At 35.7% G+C, this 17,976-nt stretch overlaps 2 protein-coding genes across 2 annotated transcripts; both read left to right on the top strand.

Annotated features, from left to right (window-relative positions):
* The first annotated feature begins 3,211 nt into the window (after positions 1–3,211).
* LOC113335503 (L-ascorbate oxidase homolog) lies at positions 3,212–5,853 on the top strand. Its single transcript, XM_026581540.1, has 8 exons — positions 3,212–3,475; positions 3,575–3,684; positions 3,771–4,041; positions 4,128–4,227; positions 4,326–4,671; positions 4,812–5,171; positions 5,289–5,367; positions 5,464–5,853. The coding sequence occupies exons 1-8, from the start codon at positions 3,341–3,343 to the stop codon at positions 5,680–5,682; spliced, it is 1,620 nt and encodes a 539-aa protein (XP_026437325.1). The 5' UTR covers positions 3,212–3,340; the 3' UTR covers positions 5,683–5,853.
* A 6,180-nt stretch (positions 5,854–12,033) lies between these two features.
* Positions 12,034–14,678, top strand: LOC113335779 (L-ascorbate oxidase homolog). The gene is made up of 7 exons (XM_026581820.1): positions 12,034–12,242; positions 12,339–12,448; positions 12,610–12,977; positions 13,090–13,435; positions 13,619–13,978; positions 14,078–14,156; positions 14,261–14,678. The coding sequence occupies exons 1-7, from the start codon at positions 12,099–12,101 to the stop codon at positions 14,477–14,479; spliced, it is 1,626 nt and encodes a 541-aa protein (XP_026437605.1). The 5' UTR covers positions 12,034–12,098; the 3' UTR covers positions 14,480–14,678.
* The last annotated feature ends 3,298 nt before the right edge of the window (positions 14,679–17,976 follow it).

The following is a 17,976-nucleotide window of genomic DNA, read 5'->3' as shown; positions in this document are numbered from 1 at the left end:
CTTTTGTGTTTGAAATTTAATTCAGCGGAAGTGTGTACGTCTAGGTTTTTCCTATCCGTAACTTTAGTTCCTAACCGTAAATATTTTTTCCTAGCCGTTTTGTGTGTTACGGCTTGATCGATAACTCAAAGTCCCGTCTGTATATTTCACGGCTAGGTACTGTACTGAAAAGTAATCCAACGGTAGTGTTTACGTCTAGGTTGTTCCTATCCGTAATTTGAATAACTAAGCCGCAAATTATTACTTCTTGGTTGATTACGGAATATCCCATCCGTAAAAGTCGTTGACATAAAGATATTTTTATTTCTTCTCGAAACCTTGAAAACCCATACACAGATCTAAAGCATGAGATGGGTATCTATATAATCAACAGTGACTTTACAATGTGTCTCTTTACCCATAGATGATACACCATGTCTAGTGGTGACTTTCTACAACGCCTATTCACTAAGTGTCTTATGGATGAAAAAGCATGATCCATAACACACCTCTTAGGAGTTTAAATTTGAAAAAAAAATTCACTCAATCAAAAAATTTGACTCAAAATTTCCTACAACAGTATTTTGGCAAAAGCTACTATGACAAAGAAAGTTGCATAGCCTGAAAGAATTGAGGAGTGGGCCTCATTGAGGTTCATTCTTAAAACCCGTCTCATATAGCAACTTAACAAACCTATTTTGAGGCATACTCATTTTTTTAGACATACGCATCCATTATATTATCTAGAGTGGGTTTATAAGAGGTGTCTACAGGTAGTGTAATTACGTATATATCCCTAAATAATTTTAATTTGTCATAGTTTCCTTATCCTCAAAATCCTAAAATTAAAAATCAAAATAAACTTTAAACTTAAACATCTAGGACTCCAATTCAATAAAGAAATTAATCAAACAAAGAAAACACGAATCGAAGTGAGCGATGTTGGAATGCGAAATCCAAATCTCAATTGCTCTTAGATGTATTTTAGAATGTATGCGTAACAAACCCATCTTGTTTTTTATTGATTTTATTTTGTTTGATCGGTAGAATATGATTTCAAAGATGAAATTTGGGTTTTCAGAAGATCAGTTCGGCTGATCTTGCAGTATCAATTTTGAGCCGAACTTAGTGTATGATTTAGAGAAACACTATGTTCGGCTAATGCGACTTTACAATATTTCCAGCCGAACCTCAATTTTCCAGCCGAACCTCAATTTTCCAGCCGAACCTCAATTTTTCAAGCCGAACCTAGTGGATGATTCAGTTTCTGAGTGAAGTTCGGCTCAAAAGTTATCAGCCGAACTGTTCATCTGGTCAGCAGATCTGGGTTTTAAAAATTCAATTTTTTTGGCAGATTCAACTTATAAAAGGAAATTAAACCTCGATAGAAGTTTACCTCTGATTTGAATCACACATTTTGGTCACTTCTAATCATTAAAATCTCAAAAGTCAAAACCCAAGCTTTTTTTCTTCGCTTCTTCTTCTTCCTCACAAAAATCCCAACTCACTCACATAAATTTGATTTTTCAACTAATTCACCACTAATAATTTAATGTTTAAGCAATCCTTGAAATTCATAATTAATCAATTCTAATCATAATCATTTACACTAATTATATAAGAGTAGTTATGTCATTATCAAAAATGATGGATGAGGGATGATGTTGTTTTTTATTTAGTGACCCTATTTTGACATTATCTTGTATGCCTCAAAATAAGTTTCCAACTTAAAGCAGTCAAATTTGGCAAATGATGAACTTCACTGCAAAATTTACCTCCTCCCAGTGTGCTTCAAAAAAAATAAATAGAAATGCGACTCTGGAAGCTTAATAAGCCGTATTTGGCGGGACTGTAGGACTACCAAGCACGTTAGGTGATTCCATTAAATCGAGATAAGAAAATGAAATCAAAAAGTTGACAACGAAATATATACTACGATTTTCATTTTCATACACGTAACACCGTCCATAGAAGTGCACACGCAATTGAATTTGCTTATTTGGATGGGGTCTGTCGTGACAGCGACAAGTTTATGTAATTTAAGTTTTTAGAAGTCTCAAAGAGCACAAAAGGGTAACCAAAATTTAACCGATGTTATTCAATTGATACCGAGAAACTTCAAGTTCCATGGTCATGTCTTTTCAACTGATACCAAGAAATTCCATTTACAAGTTCACTGGAAATTTGGAAAACTAAAATCCATGGCAAGACGAATTCCTAACTAGGCAGAGAATCTAGATATCTGTGTAGGACTCATTCCACAAATTCAGTCCCAACTTCCATAACATCCTCACATGGTATCATGCCCCTTTTAAGTTATTAAAACATGCAACTGTCTAGAATAGTATAGACAATCTGTTAAAGGACTGCCCAATTCAGTTCTCAGTTCTGACGTTTCGAGTTGACATTTTTGAGATATAAGATGTTGGCCTTTAATGGTACGTAAGAGTTGAATTTGAGTTTCCATTTATGATTATCTCCTGATTCTACTCCCCACCGTGTACATACTTAATTGGGTTTTCCTTTTCGAGACCACATGCCATGGGTTCTCCTTCCACCGCCATACTTTCCGTGATGAGATAGATATTTAGAGCGCAACATGGCTTTGATTATCCAAATACAATTCCGGAATTTTACGGGCATCAAGGTTCCCTTAGTTTAAGACATCCCCTGATCCCTACGTCTAGGTTCCCTCCTAATACTGCAGAGACGTACGAGCATGGTAGATAGTGTTGCTCGTAGAGATCTCTCATGTATAGTAGTGAAGCAAGACTTACTAATCACTCAACTTCTAATTAACCTTTCTTGCTCAAGTTAGAAATGAACATATCACTGCTTATTTATATTTTCTATACAGTGACTACATGAACCGTCGTTATGAGCACTATATGATTCTATTATCTCCATATTTCACATTACAACCGGCCATACTAATAGAGGTTGTTGGTCAAATTATTTTTATTTTTTTCTTGCCTGGCCCTTCATCAATTCTAAAGTCCTAAACGTGCATGGCACCGAAATATGATTGATGTGGTGCTGCCCTGTTTATTAATCACAACTACTGTTCGACAGCTTATTAACAGTTGATTAAGAGGGAAACCGTGTTTGACAGTCAATGATGATAATACATTTTGTAACGATTCCGCAATCACGCTGACTTTGTAATAAACTAGTAACTACTAGCTGTCTCAAATGCTTACGTTTCATTTTGTATCAATATCATATTGATTCAGCAACTGCAATGAAGCTTCTTATTTGTACTATATTTAAGGTGGATCTTACTCAGATTGTAAAGTTAACCAAGTCTTAATACTAAATCTCTTTCTGTAACTCACGGAAAGAGATTTTTCGTAGTAGAAATATGATGAGAGGACTACAATTAATACAATTAATTCTGGTCTGTTTGAGTATATTTGTGAAAGCAGAAGATCCTTACAAATTCTTTACATGGACCGTTACTTATGGAAAACTTGCTCCCCTTGGTGTTTCTCAACAGGTTTGTTCATTAATTTCTATAAAACTAGCTTCCAATTCTGATTTAATGATTATATTTTTTGGTTTTAAGAACGTATCCGTTTTCGTGTTTATATATTAGGTGATTCTTATCAATGGACAATTTCCTGGTCCAACACTAGATGTTGTCACCAATGATAACTTGATCATCAATGTTATTAACAAGCTAGATGAGCCCTTTCTCTTAACCTGGTGAGTCTCTACTTAAATATGATTTCTATCTAGAAATTTATGTTCGGGACTTGAAATGATAATACTGATTAACACTGGGATCACAGGAATGGTATTAAGCAAAGAAAGAACTCATGGCAAGATGGAGTTTTGGGTACAAATTGCCCAATTCTTCCAAAATCAAACTACACATACAAAATGCAAACCAAAGATCAAATCGGGACTTACTCATATTTCCCATCTACTGCATTTCATAAAGCGGCCGGTGGTTTTGGAGGCATTAACGTTTATGCCAGACCAAGAATTCCTGTTCCATATGCTTTGCCTACTGCAGATTTCACTCTACTTATCGGTGACTGGTACCGCACCAACCATAAGGTGCGTGATTCCCATTTTCATTGTGTTTCATACAAAGTTGTTTGATGGATTTAACTGATTTTTTTTAATTGATGATCTCGTTGCAGGTGCTAAGAAAATGGATGGACTCGGGTAAAGCACTTGCTTCACCAGATGGTCTTCTCTTAAATGGACGACAGACCAATTCATTCTTCAGCGGTGATCGAGGTATTTTAATCTCTTCTAATACATTATGCCAATGTAATTATAGTTCTATGCAGTGAATAAGTTGGGATTGAACTGAGAGTTGACTATATCTGTTTCAGGAAAAACTTACATGTTTAGGATCACAAATATTGGGCTATCAACCTCCATCAATTTCCGAATTCAGAGTCATAAAATGAAGTTGGTTGAATGTGAAGGAGCTCATACAATTCAGAGCTTTTATGATTCCCTAGACATACATGTTGGTCAATCTGTTTCTGTTCTAGTAACCTTCGATCAACCACCCAAAGACTACCATATCGTTGCTTCCACCCGATTCGCGCCAGTCAATTTTACCACAACTTCGGTGTTGCGTTATAAAAATTCTAAACCTGGTGTTTCTGGGCCATTGCCAAGGGCTCCTGCTTTACTAACACACTGGTCCATGAAGCAAGCTAGAACATTCAGGTACTGAGAGCTACGCCACAGTACATATATATATCCGGTCGATGCGAAAATATTTATGACACCATTTACATGTTCCTTGAAGTATTAATCTCCGTAGATGATTTTTGTTTTTTGTATTTTTCGTGTTTCCTTCATGGCAGGCGGAACTTAACAGCAAATGCAGCAAGGCCAAATCCTCAAGGGTCATATCATTACGGACAGATAAAAATTTCAAGAAGAATCATTTTAAGCAACTCAGCTCCCATGATAAATAGGAAGCAGCGCTATGCAGTTAACGGGTTTTCGTACATTAACCCCCAAACCCCTTTGAAGCTTGCTGATTATTTCAACATCACTGGAGTTTTCACTACAGGCGCCATCGAAAAGGGAACCAAGCGTCCTACCTTAGCCACTTCTGTCTTGAAAGGTTCCCTCCATGAATTTGTTGAAATTGTTTTCCAAAATAATGAAAATGAAATTCAGTCTTGGCATGTCGACGGAAGTGATTACTGGGTTGTCGGGTATGTTAGATTCACCAAGAAGTGCAAACTTTTATGCTCAACAAGTTACCCAAATGATTTAGCTTGCTGCTTTAATTGATAACTAATCCTATAGTGTACTACCTGATGAATATGCAGTTTCGGTACTATGCCATGGAATGCGGGCAAACCAAAAACCTACAATCTAGTCGATGCTGTCACCAGGCACACCGTTCAGGTAAGCAGTCGATCATCACCCAATAACTTTAGCAAGGTTTTGCTCGATCAAATGATTCAAATAATTCTACATCTGAGATATGTATTTTTGTTGTAGGTATACCCAAAGTCATGGACTGCCATATTGATGTCAGTGGAGAACCAAGGCATGTGGAATATAAGATCTGCAAACTGGGCAAGGCAGTATTTAGGTCAGCAATTTTATTTCCGTGTCTGGACAGAGGTACAAAGCTTCAGAAACGAATATGACATTCCTCAAAATGCTCTGCTATGTGGTAAAGCCGCTGGACGGAAAATTAAACCTCGTCAAGCATAGTCCGGTAATCAGATAATTTCATGTAGGGAATTCTTTTGTATTTTCGGCCACGAGGGTGTGACCAATGATAATGAAGTTCAATTGTTCAAAGATAATAAGCTAAAGAGTCTTTCTCAATTCGAGAAAATGCTTTTTTTTTTTCCTTTTCTTCCGTAAACGCAATATTGATTATGAAATGGAGTTTGGGGCATAATGAATTTTGGGACAAGGATTGGAGCAAACATGGCAATATGCTCAGACCTTTCTTCGAGGATTAATACATGCCGGAGATTGTTTTCAGCACTTTAAAATTCTGAGTTCCATGACTATATTTTTTCAATTGATATGGGGAAAAACAAAATCCATACAGAAGTGATAAAACAAAGCGTTACAAAGATGGATTACATGGTTGTGATGAAAAAGTACAACCAATAAAAACAGTAATTATCTTCAAATGTTGATCTTCGTTGAGAAGATCTTGAGATTAACAGTGCATATACTAGTATGGGTCATATCTTACACCCATTGAATAGATTCATATCATTACAAAATTTCTTGTTGAGAGGATAAGTCATTACGAGGATTGATTCCGGCGAACAATCAAAAATGAATCATATTAGAGATGAGATTTTCCGAAAATAGCATGTACCATCGAAAAATACAAAGGGAATTTACTTAAAAGTGTGACTGAAATGTGCATTTCTTCCAAAAGTGTGACCAATTTGAAAATTCTTCCAAAAGTGTGACCATGACCGGTCAACGGACATGTATGCCCTAATCTTTTACGGAAATATCTGGTATTTTGTCCTCAGATGTGTACATATCCACAATAAATGGGTACACATCGGGTAAGGATGTGTACATATAGACACATTGATACCCCACCATTTTTTTTTACTGATGTGTAGATATTATATGTAGACATCCAAAATCTAGGCGTAATCATATGTTGGATAAGTGTGCACATCCATATTTCGAAATCTCGACATCGGACATTATTCATAAAATATGTGGACATCACGCTATAAATATGTGGACACACCGGACAGAAACATAAAAATTAAAACCGGCAATAACGTGACTTTTGGTGGGACAAAAGGAGCACTTGCAAGAGCAAGTCTTTTTACGACACATGAAGAAGAAGAACTTCACAAACTTTGCTGACTTCTGAACACATCACAATTTCCTGTTCTGTACATCTCCATACCTAATCTCACGTGGACCCCACATAAATATTTTCTTATCAACGGTGATTCTGGGTCCCACATTCTCTTTACAAAGCAAGCGAAAACTCTTTTCCTCCACAGAGGGAGAGAGTCTTTATTATTGTTTGAATATGTGGACATCAAGCTATCCATGTGTAGACATCGAGTTATAAAGGTACCTTGGATAGTAGGTAAAGTCAATTATCCATTTGGGGGTCCGAATAGCAAGTGTCTTCCTGGGGTGCCCCGTGCAATTTTTCGAGCCGATTTCGCCGCAAAAGCTTATTTCTCCAAAAACACCTACAAAGACACAAAAGGCCATAATAAATACAAATTCGAGCACTAACAATACATACAATTGAGATCATATTAGACACATAAATGTGTCCATCAAATACCCCCAAACTTATTATTTACTCGTCCTCGAGTAAATTAAATAAAATAAAATCCTAACTCACTGACGCAGGTATCGTCGATTGCATTTAGCGTATGCAATAAGCCTTTAAACCCCTAAGTGTCTCTAGTGGCGGAGTGTTGTCTCCGGAGGGCTTACAAGAGGTATACCCACAAAACCTTTACTCCAGACCTTAGCTATCTACACAGAACCTTGGAAGGCACTAAAGAATCTCCTTGGTTGGCATACTTATTGACTACAGGAGGAAGTACCCTGATGCGAAATTCCAATTGATGTACATGAGTTTGCACTCAAGCATACTAAAATTCATATAAAGTGACAGATCTCTACTCAGATAGTCAATATCCGGAGTCAAAAACTAATCACATGGATAGATTAAGAAGATGGATATAGAAAAACATAGATGGTTTTGATGTTTACTAAGTGAAGGGCGTTTCCCATATCTGTCTGAAGGCCTCCGCCAAAATGACACTATCCTAATGGATTGAGATACTGGTCTGACTAATATCAACACAACTGGCATATACAAGGGAACCAGTGATCGATAATCGTAATTCTAGTTCAACACAACTGGCATATACAAGGGTACCAGTGGTCGACTTTATTCACTTTTTTTTTGATCCGTTTGGTCTAATTGGTCTGGTCTCTTTTTTCTTTTTCTTTGTAACTCAATCACTCTAATTCACCCTAGCATTGGTAACAACTTGAATCGTGGGCCCCACCTATCACTTAGAGAAACATATTTTAAAAACAAAATAAAAATAAAAATAAAAGTGAAAATGACTCAACGAGATATGGTGAAACTATCATGTTATTTCTAACACCTGAGCTCTATGCTTTTATGAATAGACTCTTCTGGATGTTGCCATCTAATCAGATTGGTTCCTGAACTCCTACGATCAAAATGCTTCCATCCACTTAGATTAGTTAGTGCAATCCTCAATAGGAATAAATTTCTAAGCTCTGGAGTTTATTTATTCATATTGCAACTAAAAAGTTTCTCCCATACCCCCAAACTTAAATCTAACATTGTCATCAATGTTCTAAAGATAAAATTAAAAGCATGAACAAGTAGAAACTGTTACCATTTGAAGCAAAAGAGATAAGGAAAGATATTACCGTGTTGCATGAGATTGGGTTACCTCCCAAGAAGTGCTAAGTTTAAAGTCTTCAGCCAGACTAAGAAAGGATTAGTCACCCCATGAAATCATAAAGTAATAGCCGAAATTTCTGTGGGTCATCAAAACCAAATAGAGCTATCACAAGTAAAAGGAATCTGCAACCTGTCAAGAAAATAAACAAATAAAGCACACCCTTGTCTAGTTTCCTGTTTAAGATAACTACATCTAGATGTGGTTCAGGTTCAGGTTCTATAACTGGGTCCAAATAAAATATTTTCATGAGTTGGAATTCCTCAAAGCTAAGATCCAGTTCAGGTATTACAGTCTGAAGAAACTCAAGTAAAAACTTAAAAGCACATAATAATAACCTGAATAATTGCGAATCCTTAAAGTCAATCAGTTTTGACTCACACAATCGACCACGATGAAACTGGTGGTCAATCTTAAGCAAATGTATCGACCCTAATCTCTTAAAGTAATTAGGTTTAGTCTTAAAACTAAATAATTGACACATATGAAATTTATACGTTCCCACAATTGGTTGAAAAATATTTGGTGGGAAAACAAAGTAGATCTTGGTATCATAGCCTGGTCTAACCTCATCAACCATAGGATGGGTTTCTAATAACTGAACTTCCTTATGGACATCACTAGGTTCAGGAAAACGTGTGTGAAGATAATCTTGAAAAATGGTTGAGGCACATGGAGAATGATAATCACCCCCAAACTTAGAGTTTTGGGTATCTCTAGATAGACTAGCTACAATTTCCTTAATTTCTAGATCGTTGGGATCCTGAAAATAGTCAATTGCTTCTTATAGGTTATACTCAAGTGACGCATCCTCACCCATATTTAATAGTTGTACGAGTTCATTTTCTTCGTCTAAGACCATTGTTTCTAAATCGCTAGACTCTAAAACGGTATTCTTAGAATAAACTCGTTCCTCTAAACCATTATCGACTCCGTAATCAAAAGGAAATACTATATCATCTAAAGAAGTGGTATCTCTAATCAAATCCTCGTCCTTTTGAATAGGTGAATAATAATTAAAATTATCGGGATCTGAACCAGAAATAACACTATCATCATAAAGTTCATTTGGAGTAACAAATTCCTGATCACTATGCCTACATATTTCAAATTCTTCATCAACGCTATCCTCGTCATAATCATCATAATAACATGAAAATGGTTGAATCTCACCTAAAGTAGTGTTACCAATCCTATCCTTGTCATTTTGATTATGCAAATAACTATCCTCATTTTCAAAGGTATTATTGGAAACACTATATTGGAAATTAAGACTATCTTGAGCAGTTCTTTCCTGGGCCTCTAACAACATTTTCTGAGTCGACTCACAAGACTTCCTGATTATATCTAGGAAAGAAGGTTCACACATTGCATTGCTTTCGTCCATAAATAAGTTATTCATTTCAGGTGAACTACGTGACGACTCAAGTAACTTTTGTGTCGACTAAGCCGTGTTTCAGCAGTTGCACGCTATTCCCAATTTCATTTTTGTTGAGGTCGTCTTCTGATGATTCTTCCAAATAAGTGGTAGTGCCTCTTCCATTAACCATGAATATCTTCACCGCCCAAAGAAACACTCTCATCATGTTCTCAACATCAGCCAATCATAGCCCAAAGTTACTGTCTCCACTTGTTTTTCTAACTCTCCAGGTTCCTCCAATACATCATCCTTCTTAGCATCAATCTTAGACGACTCATTCAACAATTTCTCCTCTAAGGGATAACCTAATTCAACAATTTCGTCGAATACCTAGCGTTTATGTAAATTGAAGCAAACAACATCAGGTTGATTCACGATCTCTTAATCAGACATTCATGATTGATTCACCCTTTACCTGCTGTTACTCCTAGGGTTTCATCCAATAACCTTACCTCCTGATACGATCTCTTTCGCTTCCGGCTGGAATAAATTGAAGCAAACATTGATTCACCCCTGGCTTTAGCCAGAGGAAGTCTGTGCATACATCCGCCCCTGACCGGCACATGTGTTCGGTGGAATTTTACGACTGCATTCGTATCTAATCCAAAATCCGTTGGATCCCAAAAATTGCATTTACAGTAAAATTTCGGTAAATTAATAGCCTTGGGACTAGACAAAATTATTATTTTAACGAAATTATTAATTTAAAATTTAATCTGTACAAGCGAAGTAATTAATTTATAAAAGATTAATTTCTCGAAGTTTACTGTACATTCATCCCATTATCGGAGGATTGGATCTCAAATGGTCGCCCATGTTTGGCAGAAAGTTAGCTAAAGCAACGGGCTTTTCTTTTGATTTTCTCCTTTGGGAGCAATTTCCGTTCGATTATGAATGGGTTGACAATAATTCAAACAATATTAAAATATAAAAATTATGGGAAAGTTATAATGGCCTAAGTGAAGTGGTGTGATTGTTTGTATGCTGCTTTCCACTGCAGAACCCCGTAATGGTTAGAAATAACTCATCTAACAAGGTAAGGATGTAGTCCATGATCACTGTTCCAAACCATCAAAATAAATAAATAAATAAATAAATAAATAATGGCCCAAATGAGTATCTGCCCGATTTATGGGGTGGGGTTTTAAGTGAGGCGCCATCCCTGCTTAGGCATGTTGCTCAGCGATGGGCATGGTTATTAGACTCCTATGAGTCATGTCACAATTTTCTACATCGAGTCGTAACGTTACTGGTAAGTGGCATCACGTTAAGAAAGATGTAACAAGTGAGCAGGGATCAATCCCAGCACGCTCATAGGTTGAGTGTTAGCAGATGCTCTGGCTCTCTTTTCTTCAACTACAGTACTACAATTCTTCTATTTTTATCTATCATTCTTGGTAATCATAATGAAGGAAATCTATAGATGATATTGCCGAAAACCGTTGAGCTAAGCGAGTTCTTTTTTATATGTACATGTCCATTTGATTTTATAGCAATTTTGTAGGAGTTTACTGTAACTTTCAACATTTATCTTTTAAATTTCCTGAAACACGTATAAAAATGACCATAAAACTCCACTTTACGTTTCAATCGTTCAATTCGATTCTTCAAAATGAAAGACAAAGCATTTCACTTCTAAGGTTAAGGGAGATGCCTTCCTGTAGCAGAATCCGACGCCGACTCAGTACGAATCAAAATGGAAAAAATGATTCACGTTAGACTCGATTCGCTAGCAAACACTGCGCAGTTAAGTTCTCAAGAATCTGAATCAAGTTGACATTTATTTTTGGAATTTGCGCCAAACCACGAACTTAGACACAACACAAGTTAGCTTTTAATGGTAGAGTTGAATATGAGTTTGCATTTATGATGATCTCCTGATTCTCCTCCCCATGTGTTCTAGTACCACGAAATTTATAGCACAACATAACTTTGATTCTACCTATGTCTGGCTTGTCTTCAAAAAAGAAAAATAGAAAAATGCTCCCAATGGCAATGGTTGATCTGGTACCAAAATTTCACGTGAGGTTTTCTGAATAACGCGTTGCATATTTATGGCATAGCCATTTGGGTGTTTAAATAATCATTCAGCAACTCTAAGGAAGCTTCTTCATTTTTGTTTTCTCCCCTGTATATAAGGTTCATCTACTTAGACTGTAGAGTGGACCAAGAGTATCTCTCTTCTTTTCGTACTTTCTTTTTTTGGGTTTTGCAAACACAACAAATCAAGTATTTTTTTTTTTAAGATGAGAGGATTACAATTGGTAGAATTGAGTTTGGTGTTTTTGGGGTGTTTGAGTAGTATATTTGTGAAAGCAGAGGATCCATACAAACTCTTTACATGGACTGTTACTTACGGAAACCTTGCTCCTCTTGGTGTTTCTCAACAGGTAATTTGTTGGTTTCACCCAAACTTCCAGTTCTCATTTAAAGATTATATTTTTGTGTTAACAATATATTTTGGTTTTCGTGGTTATATATTTTAGGTGATTCTTATCAATGGACAATTTCCTGGTCCTAGGTTGGATGTTGTCACCAATGATAACATGATCATCAATGTCATTAACAAGCTAGACGAACCCTTTCTATTAACCTGGTGAGTATAGTTTTTTTTTTCTTTTCTTCTTTTGACCGATAAAGAATTTGGTTCTGACAAGTACTGAACTCAGTTAGTCAGTCAGTTATTGGTATCATCACCATACGTAGCTAGAAATTTATATTAGCTTAATCAAAATATATATCTGTGCATGATCACAGGAATGGTATTAAGCAAAGGAAGAACTCATGGCAAGATGGAGTCTTGGGTACAAATTGCCCAATTCCTCCAAACTCAAACTACACATACAAAATGCAACCCAAAGATCAAATCGGGACTTACTCATATTTCCCATCTACGGCATTTCATAAAGCTGCTGGTGGTTTTGGTGGCATTAACATTTATGCAAGACCAAGAATTCCTGTTCCATATGCTTTGCCTACTGCAGATTTCACTTTACTTATCGGTGACTGGCACCGCACCAACCATAAGTTGCTACGGAATTGGCTGGACTCGGGTAAAGCACTTCCTTCACCAGATGGTCTTCTCTTAAATGGTCGGGCACGTTCACTTTTCAGCGGTGATCGAGGTATTTTAATCTCATTGCACATTATGCCATTCAGCCAATGTAATAGTATATATATGTTTTATATAGTGATTTAAGTTGAGGTTGAACTGAGAGTTGACGATATTTGTTTCAGGAAAAACATACATGTTTAGGATCACAAATATTGGACTATCAACCTCGATCAATTTCCGCATTCAGGATCATAAGATGAAGTTGACTGAATGTGAAGGAGCTCATACCGTTCAGAGCTATTACGATTCCCTTGACATACATGTTGGTCAATCTGTTTCTGTTCTAGTAACCTTCGACCAACCTGCCAAAGATTACTACATTGTAGCTTCCACACGATTCACGAGAGCCAATCTTACCACAACTTCAGTGTTGCGTTATACTAATTCCCAAGTTGATGCTTCTGGGCCATTGCCAGCGGCTCCTACATTACTAAAACACTGGTCCATGAAACAAGCTAGAACCTTCAGGTACTGAGATCTACGCCATTTACATGATAATCCCCATTTACATTCTTCGGGTATATGAAAATATTTATGATAACCCCCCCTTTTACATGTACCTTCTTATGCTGCTAGACTTGGAGACTCCGCAGGAATTATATCTTACGATTTTAATTTTATTTTTGCTTCTTTCGTCTTCTTTCATGGCAGGTGGAACTTAACAGCAAATGCAGCAAGGCCGAATCCTCAAGGATCATATCATTACGGAAAGATAACAACTTCAAGAAGAATCATTTTAAGTAACTCAGCTCCCATTATAAATGGGAAACAGCGTTACGCTGTTAATGGGCTATCCTACGTTAACTCCGAAACCCCTTTAAAGCTTGCGGATTATTACAATATCACTGGTGTTTTCACTACAGATGCCATTGAAAGGGAAGACAATCGTCCTACCTTGGCCACTTCTGTTTTGAAAGGTTCCCTCCATGAGTTTGTTGAAATTGTTTTCCAGAACAATGAAAATGAAATTCAATCTTGGCATGTCGATGGAAATGATTTCTGGGTTGTCGGGTATGTTAGTGTACATTTTTGTGTTTGAAAATTTACCAAAATGGATCTTGTTGCTTTAGTTGATAACTAATTGTCGTCTACGTACTGATGAATATGCAGTTTTGGTACACTGCCATGGCATGGGGGCAGACCAAAATCCTATAATCTAATGGATGCTGCAACTAGACACACCGTACAGGTAAGTTGTAACTGACGGTTTCCCTCAGTTAAATGATTCTGCATCTGATGAGATACAAAAAGAAGCAGGCATGTACATTGTCTTATAGTTCGTATTTCTTGTAGGTATACCCAAATTCATGGACTGCCATATTGATGTCAGTGGAGAACCAAGGTATGTGGAACATAAGGTCTGCAAACTGGGCAAGGCAGTATTTAGGCCAGCAATTCTATTTCCGAGTTTGGACAGAGATACAAAGCTTCAGAAACGAATATGATATTCCTGAAAATGCTCTGCTCTGTGGTAAAGCCGCTGGACGGAAAATTAAACGTCGTCAAGCATAGTCCGGTCAGTCAGATTATTTCATGTATGGAATTCTTTCTTTTGTATTGTTTTTCAGTCACGAGATTGTGACCGAATGAAAACGTAGTTTAAAGATATTAAGTTAGATTGTAGAGTACCTTCTCAATTCGAGAAGATGTATTTTTTATTCCTTTGAAAAATGTAGTTAAATTTTTTTAAATAGAATTGTTTTTTTTTAATGATACTGAGGTAACTGAGCCATAATGCTAACACCATGGATTTACATTAGTTAGGGTTTACAAGAAGAACCCACTTAGGTTTGACTAAATCGCGTTCATTAGATTCAACAGTCTATAACTACAAGTTAAGACAAAAATAATATTGTGATTCAAAAATGACATGACCCAAAATGATACGTAACTTTAGATATAATACCACCTCCGTCCCCAATTAGATGATCTATTTGGTTTTAAGTTTTGTCCAATAAATAGATGACCTATTTTTGTTACTACAAGGAATATGTATAATTTGATAGTTATGTTTATACTCTTTACGTAAGTGTTTTAAAATGTTTTTCAACGGCATAAAGTTTACGAAAAACCGTGGTATAGTTTAAGAAATAAATCATTTCTAAATTTTACTGACATCTTTGTCTTAAAAATTGTGTAAACTACAACTAGGTCATCTAATTAGGGACGGAGGGAGTACCATTTTAACAGGGGTTACCAAATTTCACATCAATAATAGTACTATATAGGATAGTAATATGAACGATCGCAGACTATCGGAGCTGCGAGATAAAGAAATCCATTATACAATAAGTCAACTTGAACAACCCTAGTCACATCATATGCATTCTGCGAAAGATTCTTACAGTTATATAATTTTGAATAAACCAAGGCAAGGCTGCTACGGAGACTACAACTAGTTTGTTTTAGTGGTACACTAGGTATGACCCGTGCCATAACGGCACGGGATTTAGTTTGTTTTCTATATTGCCGATTGTTAATTTCTTAACTTATTCAATTTCATACCCATATATAGAGTTCAAAGTAGAGAAATGTTGATTTGTCTAATTTTATTAGGTTTATAAACCGAATAAGTAATTTTTGGGTTACCAATTTACCATAGTTAGGAAATACCAATGAGCCACCCATGACCTTTGCAATAACCTTATTAATACATACACATATTATAAGTTTGCAATGTTTTTTTCAGTACTTTTTTTATCCATGGTAGTGCATTAAGCAACTTTTGTTTTCAATGGACAAATTGATTAACTGATTCAAATGCAAGTGATTGTTGTTCTTGATAGGACTCCAGAGAATAAACAACCTCATCAACTGATCCAAATGTAGCTAAACATCAAAACCACCATTGTCATTATCTCATGATATCATCTCATCTCATATTTTACTACAATTTATTCTTTACAACAACTAACTGCAGAATTTCTGAGTGAACCAAGAATAACATCTAAGCAAATAAAATAATTGAAGTCTGCAAAATTTTTGAAGAACCTTAAGAATATCTCCAAATCTTAAAAAATTCGTTAACCTCTCATCGCTGTCAGTTCAAATCTTCACCTACAAAAGAATCTTCCCAGAACTTTACCTCTTCAAAACTCAAACACATAGTAAACTGATACAATCAATATTTTCTTAATCAATCATATGACCAAATAAAATTATATGTCAAAAAATAATACATAAACATTCAGTTCATATTATAGTTTTGCTTCTATGGTTAATCAAAAATACACATCGATTTACCCATAAACAACAAAAGTTTTGCGAACACAAACTCAGTTCAAATTTGATAGCCTAATTAACAATGATTAGAATTTTCAAAATATTATTGAAAAATATAACATTTTTAAGGCTGTTGAACAATACCAAAATTTTAAAGAGAGAACACCATTATAAGAACTATGAAAGAGAGTGTTGTGGTATATTGGTTTGTGACCACCACTTCTCCGCACTCATTTATGTACTTGGTTGGCCTGTGCAATCCTATTCATGCTTCCTGTTGACCTCCATCTTTGCTTGTAGGCGCTGTTACGTTCTTTGTTGTTCATGTTATGGACGGAGTTGTGTCCAATAAATAACTCAGTTGAACTCTACCTAATTTGTAATATAGTCGACACCCCTTACAGGAAAAACGATCTAGGTTAGATTTGGGTTTTAATCACCATAGTCGCTGACATATATAGATAACAACTTGCTGCGACAGTGATTCTTAAGAACTGGGAAATGCCTACTCCTGATTATTGATAGTGACATAACACGTTCAGAGTCCAATTGAAACTATTGAATGTATTTATTTTTGTATCAATTAAAGCTAACAAACATAACCACATATTTGGTAAACAGATAGTAATAAGAATTACGGCTAGAAATGTGTTAGGCCCCAAACCCAAACACTAAAAATGTATTACCCGATTCTGAATGGCTATCCATATTTTACAGGTAAATTACGTCAGGCATCTGCAGACCTATGTATAATCATAAACACAATAGAGAAAAAACAAATAGGTCAGTTATGCAGATAGGAATTCCTTTTGGAAGGTGTAACAACAAATTAGTCATAAAAGTCTAAGCAGTAACTAATGCATTTTTAAAGTGTAAGACGTGTAAAACAACAATTTTGAATTTATACAAAATCAGACTTTGTAGGCTGGATCAAAATATTCTTGGATGTTAAATCAAAAAGGATAGCAACGAAAATTTACTTTGGTGATGCACAATCGAAAACTGCAGTTTGGGTCTCTGTAATCCAATCTATACGAAACAAAAAATAATACTTTTTTTACTACTCCCTATGATGCAACTATAAAAGAAGAATAAAAATAAAAATAGGACAAATTCAAAGTTATTCTAGGTTGAGTGAAGAAACTGGTTCTTTAAGTTATGGCTAAATATAGCTATTGGGACTTATCCGAAACACAATGAGTAATAATTAAGATTGCATCAATTTCCACTATAGTTTTAGAAACAACTGGATATGTACTTTCCCTTCAAGATGAGTACTAAAATCTTTAGTATACAGGTCTTACATTGCTGACAATGTGAACTTCATCTTGCAGTACTTAGCTTTCAAAAGTTGTATGTTTTATACTCTTACCATTTTATACAACTCTACCAAGTCTAGGTTTAGCATATCAAAGCAAAGAATGTATAATGACAAACTCTGCAGCCCGAAATTAAAGCGGACTAAAAGCTAGTACAAATTACTTTTTCCCAGCGAATTATAAAACGGATAAAACCCATATAGACCTGGAAAGTTTTATTTAAAAAAAAATGGAGGCAAAGCAAGTGCAACCATGTTCGTAACACAGTTAAATTTGTCTTCCAGTAATATAATATGTAATCTATTTGAAGTATTTAGTCCTCTGTTAAAACCATGTATAATTAAAGTGCTACATAGAGGATACTACGGCAGAATAGATGATGGTTACCAAAAAATGGCATATCATGGATTCAGAAAGATAAAATGAACCAATAAAAACCTCCAAAAACATTCACCACATTGTAAACAT

The sequence above is a fragment of the Papaver somniferum genome, unplaced genomic scaffold, assembly GCF_003573695.1.
Source record: "Papaver somniferum cultivar HN1 unplaced genomic scaffold, ASM357369v1 unplaced-scaffold_15, whole genome shotgun sequence".
NCBI classification, from domain to species: domain Eukaryota; kingdom Viridiplantae; phylum Streptophyta; class Magnoliopsida; order Ranunculales; family Papaveraceae; genus Papaver; species Papaver somniferum.
Note: the sequence above shows the minus strand (reverse complement) of the source record. Positions and strands in the feature narration are given on the sequence as shown.

Bases quoted from the DNA above. Each gene is read 5' to 3' on its own strand.
- LOC113335503 (XM_026581540.1), top strand. From the start codon at position 3,341: ATGATGAGAGGACTACAATTAATACAATTAATTCTGGTCTGTTTGAGT. The intron at 4,228-4,325 runs GTATTTTAATCT...TATCTGTTTCAG, and splicing joins ATTCTTCAGCGGTGATCGAG to GAAAAACTTACATGTTTAGG. The intron at 5,172-5,288 runs GTATGTTAGATT...ATGAATATGCAG, and splicing joins AGTGATTACTGGGTTGTCGG to TTTCGGTACTATGCCATGGA.
- LOC113335779 (XM_026581820.1), top strand. From the start codon at position 12,099: ATGAGAGGATTACAATTGGTAGAATTGAGTTTGGTGTTTTTGGGGTGT. The intron at 13,436-13,618 runs GTACTGAGATCT...CTTTCATGGCAG, and splicing joins AAACAAGCTAGAACCTTCAG to GTGGAACTTAACAGCAAATG. The intron at 13,979-14,077 runs GTATGTTAGTGT...ATGAATATGCAG, and splicing joins AATGATTTCTGGGTTGTCGG to TTTTGGTACACTGCCATGGC.